The sequence below is a fragment of the Haplochromis burtoni genome, unplaced genomic scaffold (genome assembly GCF_018398535.1).
Source record: "Haplochromis burtoni strain Fernald_Lab_line unplaced genomic scaffold, NCSU_Asbu1 Contig_120, whole genome shotgun sequence".
Classification (NCBI taxonomy): Eukaryota; Metazoa; Chordata; class Actinopteri; order Cichliformes; family Cichlidae; genus Haplochromis; species Haplochromis burtoni.
In genome coordinates, this window is record NW_024582481.1 from 1,115,857 (window position 1) to 1,122,136 (window position 6,280).

Below are 6,280 nucleotides of genomic sequence, written 5' to 3' on the forward strand. Positions count from 1 at the left end.
TCTTTTCCAAAGATGAGTGATTCCTCAATCAGACATATTTATTTATTTTTATTACTTTGTTGTTTCAGCAACATTAAATTTAAAAACTGTACTTTTGAGTTAAAATATATATTTATAATTTTAATAAATGACAAATTAAAAAGGCATGAACATTTTTTTTGTATCGAAAAAATATCGAACCGTGACACCAAAGTATCAAACCGAACCGTGAATTTTGTGTATCGTTGCACCCCTAGAAACCAACTCATAACTATACACACAGTTTAGGGTCAGCTTTAAAGCCCTTGGAGTGTGTCCTGAGCTGATTATACATTTCAGTTGATCTCAGGATGTTAATCTCAAGAAAAAGCCCTGACACAGTAGAGTAAATATTGAAAGCTGAAACAAAGTTACTCTGATAACAAAGACAGGCATAGAAAAGCCTATTAGAATATGATAGTATCCTTGAGATTTAGTTAAACATTTATTTTCTTGAAAGCAAAGCAAAGCAAGCTCTCCAAAGCTCGAAAACACATTACCCAGCAGTCTTTTAATTTGTACTTTGTATATACCTCTGATCAATTTACCTGCACGCGAAAGTAATTTTTCAAATTAATACAGTTTGTAATAAACGATCTAATACAAACAAACAAACAAAAACACTTGTTGGGGTTTTTTTATTGCAAACAATCCGGGAGATCGGGTATTCTTCTTGTAAGTGTAAAGTAACAGGAAATCTACTTTATAAGCCTGGATGAAGCATGGCTCCGTTGTAATTTATACTTAGCCACATTTTAGATACTGAATACATTCTTTCAATTCATACGCGATCTACTCTTTTAATACGCGAGGGGTTACCACTGAATTTTAAATTGTGCCTCTTAATGACGATATATCCTAGCACGCGAGGTGACACAGTGCCAACTCATAAGAAAAACTAGAGAAAAACAAAGCTTATTGGCCTACTACCACCAAGTTAAACAACATAAAAACCCGGCCACGTGAGTAAGAAGGGGGAGGGATTTTCCATTTGGGCCTTAGCCAAAATATTTTTCTTCGACGTAATTAGGCCTTTGACTCAAAACATTTCCCCAGTCGATGATCGGAAATTCAGCCAACACAGCCATAATCCACATCAATCGAAAAAGTTATCAACCCTAAGTATAACATCAAATTTAAAAAAAATCGCAAATGGAAATGGCTGAATCCGTGGCGAGGCCTAACTTGAAAACATTGACCACATCTGGCTAAGTTAGCTATACAGCTAACTGGCTAATGCTAGCAACATACTTCTTAGGAGACTAATAACCACAAAACAATGGAACTAAACTAAAAAAAAACGCTAACCATTCGGTAGCATATCCATTTTAACTCTCTTAATACATGGCGTTAGATTAAACACGGAGAGAGCAGTGCTATTGGGGACAAGGTTAAAGCTAACGTAAACAGCTCGCGACGATGTGTCGCGAGAAAACCTCTAAAAACAGACGCAGATCAGATTGAAATACCAAGAGTCGTATACTTAATCTAAATTATCAAATAAACCATGAACATACCTAGTTGTCATGTTGGGCAGCAGCTGAAATCCCAACGTATCACAGAAACAATTGTTGACGCAGTTCAGTGCTTTCCCCGTGCCCCCTTCCTGGAATAATAACATTACGTCATTTCCGTAAAGGGCCACTAAGAGGAGAAATTGTGACATTATAATTAATAACTTTGTTACAAAGAATACATCGATGATAATGTTGTAGCAATGTGTAGAGTCACACGACACACCTTACTTTAGTGGGATTCGTTTATGTTTCTCCCAAGATCAAAACAAAGTATCAAACAAATGATTACTATGTATTTTAAAAACAGCACCAGCAATGTAGTTATATAATAAAATATTTAGGCGTAAAATGGCAATTTTTCTTCAACAAAAAAATACTAATATTAGTTATTTACTGGCATAATTATTTACAGGACCTGAATAATTCTTCCAACACCGTGGAGCTGTGGCTTTGGTCATCTGCAAGAAAACACATGTGCGTAATCGGGCACACTTCTAGATATATATTCATAAAGAGCGAGTATATGTGTGTATATAGAATGTTAGTTTCTTTTTAATCAGAATACATAGGTTACTTCCCACAGGCACCGTGAATAGAATTGAATTTATAAGAAATAGAATAAATAAAATACAAGATGTAATATAGTATGCGATGTGAACTGTTGGGCATTCTGTTATTTTTATTTATTATTTATTTATGTTTTAAGCATAAGCGGAAGAGAATGGACGTTTTTTTTTCAGTCTTGATCCTCCCCTGTAGCTCAGTGGCAGAAACCGGTAGGCGGTACTGTGCAGCCCTCCAATTGATTGGAGGGCTCAGCCGTCATCATTGCACGTACTATTACGTCACACGTAAGGTCAAGAGGAAAGAAGTATGGCTGCTGTGTTGAGGGGGTCTCGATATCTAGTAGGAAGGTGTTGCAAGCATGTTGACTTTGTGTTTGGTAAGTACAGTAAACTGAGACCGTGTGCGCACTGCGTAGGGCGCCTCGGCTACTTTGCAACCCAAAGTTATTCTTTGAAGGATCTTCGTGGTGTGAAAACGGTATTTTTTCTTGAAATGTAGAGAGAGAAGTTTGAGTAGAAATTTCGCTGGACTGAGTTTAGCTGCTGCAGGGCATTCTGTTGACGATTAACTGCTTAAGGATATTTTTTTGTTAAAGATTACACCCTCCTTGACGGCGAGTTGTCTACCAGAGCTACACACTACTCATTATTTCAAAACGGTCCAGGACAAAAATTGTCATCGTTTGGTCTCACGTCTTACCGTGTCTTGCCTTTTTATCCAAGGCACATTATGCAATATTACCACTACACACTGTAGACATAGACATGGTCTGCATCTTTATAACATCTTACAGTTGTTTAGAGAAACTGATGAGGGGGGAGAAATGTAAATATTTGAAAAAAAAAATGCTGTCTTTTGGATAGCATAGAGATATATTATTCAGAATATGAATAAACAAAACGCAGTAATTAAAATTCCCCCAGACAGGCATGTGTTGTATCTGTTTTTAATGTTAATACCAAGGCACAACAATGGTATTTATTCAACACGTAACTTTTAACATTGAAATAAGTTTGTGTTAGGAATGATGCCCTTTAATTAAGTAAACATTAAAAATGGTGGTACTTTGATACTGCAGGACAAATGCACTATGGACTGAATATATTTTGTGTTTTAGGGAAGATTTCAATCTAAATATATATTTAAATAAAATTGATTAATTTTGTAATTTGAAATTCAGGTAATTATTAAAATTAAATTACTTCTCCGCATAAATAACGGGGACAATGTGTCTTGTAATCTTCAATTTGGTGGTTGTTTTCCAGTATCCACAAGGTCTATGGCCTCAAAGACACAGGTGGGGTTTGTTGGTCTGGGAAATATGGGAAACCCAATGGCGAAGAACTTGCTGAAGCATGGATACCCAGTCATTGCTACCGATGTGTTCCCAGAGTCCTGCAAGGAAGTGCAAGAGCTGGGTGCTCAGGTAGTCTAAGCTGAATGTTCGCGCATCTTTGTGTTAAAAAAATAAAATGATTGTACATCTTGTAACACTTTTTTTTGTTTTGTGTATGTGCCTGTTTGTTTTCGGGGTCTTTATTCCTCAGATTGTGGATAATCCGGCTGAGGTAGCAGAGAAGGCTGATCGTATTATAACAATGCTCCCCTCTAGTCCCAATGTCATCGACGTTTACACCGGACCCAATGGCATTCTTAAGTACTATTTTTGCTTCTCTTTGAATATGTGCTGCATGTCATGCTCCCTTATCTCTTATCTCAGATTTATCTAAACTTATTGAACCTTTATCAACAGAAAGGTAAAGAAAGGCTCCCTACTCATTGACTCCAGCACTATTGACCCAGCTGTGTCAAAAGAAATGGCTGCTGATGCTGAGAAGATGGGGGCCGTTTTTATGGACGCACCTGTATCAGGAGGTAAGTTTAATATTTTATTTATTAGTTTTATTATTTTCACCTGTGTTTTTCAAACATATTACAGTTAAGTAGTTTGATTATTTGATAAACAATTTTTATTTGATTTGAATAGATTTTTGTTTCCCTGGATAGATGTATTTTGGTTCAGCTTTATAGTATTTGTGAAATTGCTGGCTTCCCATTAAATTACTGTGTAGGACAAAGTAATTTAAGGGTATTAATAACCTGTCCTTATATCTTAATACTCCTGAGGACATTCTTCTGATAGCAATGAGAGACTGATGCATTGAAGCTTTTCTTTCATGTAGGCTAACAATGGTAGATGGTTAACAACCATGGACAAGGTCAAATGCTATGAAAAGGTATTTGCCCTTCCTGGTTGTTCTTTTTTTTTTTTCCATAGTGGTTTCATGCTGCAGATCATCAAACAAACTTAAATATTAGATAAAGATAACTGGATTAAAATAATTAAATACAAAATGCAGTTATTTGTATTTTTTAAATAATGATTTCTTTATTAAGGGGGAACAAAGCTATTTAAACTTACCAGTGGTATGATCTAAAAAAACTCAAGGACAGCTGAGAAACAGAGTTAATGACATCAATAAGTCTGCAAAGGGTTACAAAGCCAATTGTAATGCTTTGGGACTCCAGTGAAACATGGTGTGAGCCGTTATCCACAAATGGAAACATCGTGGAACAGTAGGGAACCTTGCCAGGAGTGGCCGGCCTACCAAAATGACTCCAGGAGGTCATCCAGGAGGTCACTAAAAGCACCCAGAACATTATCTAAAGAACTGGAGAAGTCAGAGTTCATGATTCAACGATAAGAAAGAGACTGAACAAAAATATCATTCATCGGCGAGTACCAAGGGGAAAACACTGCTGACCAAGAAGAACACAAAGGCTCATCTCACATTTGCCAAAAAATATCTTGATGATCATCAAGACTTTTGGGGAAATTATTCTGTGGATTGATAAAACAAAAACTAACCTTTCTGGAGGGTTTGTGTCCCATTACATCTGGAGTAAAACTAACACATTTCATAAAAATAACATCATGCCAGTCAAACATGGTGGTGGTAGTATGATGGTGTGGGGCTCCTTTCCTGCTTCAGAACCTGAACAGTTTGCCATAATTGATGGAATGTTAAAGTCTGCTCTCTACCAGAAAATCCCGAAGAAGAATGGTTGGCCTTTAGTTTGTGGCCTTAAGCTCAAATGTACTTGGATTGTGCTGCAGGACGTTGATCCAAAACACAACAGTCCACCAAGTCCACCACTTAATGGCTCAAAAAAATAAAGAAGAAGGTTGTGATGTGACCTAACAAAGTCTGGACTTAAAACCATTCTTTCCCCTTAATAAATGAATAATTTTAAAAACTGCATTTTGTAGTTACTAAGCTTATCTTTGTCTAATATTAAATTTTGTTTACCACACTGACATGTTTCAGATCAATGTAAAAAAACAAAAAAGTCAGGAAGTGGTCGAGCACAGCATTGGATATGCAAGTAACTCCTCCAAGCCAAAAGCTGAGACTTCTGACTACTCCAGTATTCAGTTTCTATGTCAGTGACAGGGAAATCATTCCCCCCCCCACCATCCCTTCTGTTCAAACCTTCTGTTTGTAAGGGGCAGCTAATCAGTACAAAGCTGCTTTAAAAGTTAGGTGGTCTTAAAGAGACAATATAAATAGCTTTTTTCATAAACTGAGAATCTACACCAAGATGAATAAAAAATTTTTTTATGTGATTTGAATAGATTTTTGTTTCCCTGGATAGAAGCATTTTGGTTCAGCTTTATGGTATTTGTGAAATTGCTGGCTTCTTGCTAAGTAACTTTAGCATAGCACAAGAATCTAAACATGGAAATGGATCCACGTTAACTCTGTGAGGTTTATGTATGTCAAACCTGTAGCACCACAAAATGTGATTAGCTTTTGAAAATTTGAATTTTAGATGATTAAAATGGCAACTCTAATGAACACTGTCTTTACCAATACATCCAGATTAACTTTGAATAGATAAAGACATCCAAATACGTCTTTATATCACAGCAAGTTCAGTGTCATTCGTGCTGATTTGTTTTAGTGTTTGTTAATAAGAAATACCACCATCGTGCTAAAGAAGGAGAAATGGCTTTGCCTTCAAAGATGCTTTATGTGTGTGTGTGTGCGCGTGTGTGTGTGCGTGTGTGTGTGCTCATCCTCTGGCTTTCTTGAGATCCACAAAGAAGCACAGCTTGTTTGAACTTGACCTAATCGCTGTCAAGACAGCCACTTTCTTTGAGTTGAAGTTGGTCC

General features: G+C 36.6%; 2 protein-coding genes across 2 annotated transcripts in view; one reads left to right on the forward strand and one right to left on the reverse strand.

The window, feature by feature from the left end:
• The window catches only part of tax1bp1b (Tax1 (human T-cell leukemia virus type I) binding protein 1b), a 17,421-nt gene extending 15,763 nt beyond the window's left edge, over positions 1–1,658 (reverse strand). The window contains exon 1 of the mRNA XM_014337613.2: positions 1,536–1,658. The gene's annotated coding sequence lies outside the window, so the exon portion shown is untranslated. The remainder of the gene's footprint in view (positions 1–1,535) is intronic.
• Positions 1,659–2,343: 685 nt separating this feature from the next.
• hibadhb (3-hydroxyisobutyrate dehydrogenase b) overlaps positions 2,344–6,280 on the forward strand; it is a 7,704-nt gene continuing 3,767 nt past the window's right edge. Inside the window, exons 1-4 of the mRNA XM_005934758.3 lie at positions 2,344–2,478; positions 3,368–3,528; positions 3,650–3,759; positions 3,856–3,977. Coding sequence (XP_005934820.1) covers positions 2,409–2,478; positions 3,368–3,528; positions 3,650–3,759; positions 3,856–3,977 — 463 coding nt within the window. The 5' untranslated portion in view covers positions 2,344–2,408. The remainder of the gene's footprint in view (positions 2,479–3,367; positions 3,529–3,649; positions 3,760–3,855; positions 3,978–6,280) is intronic.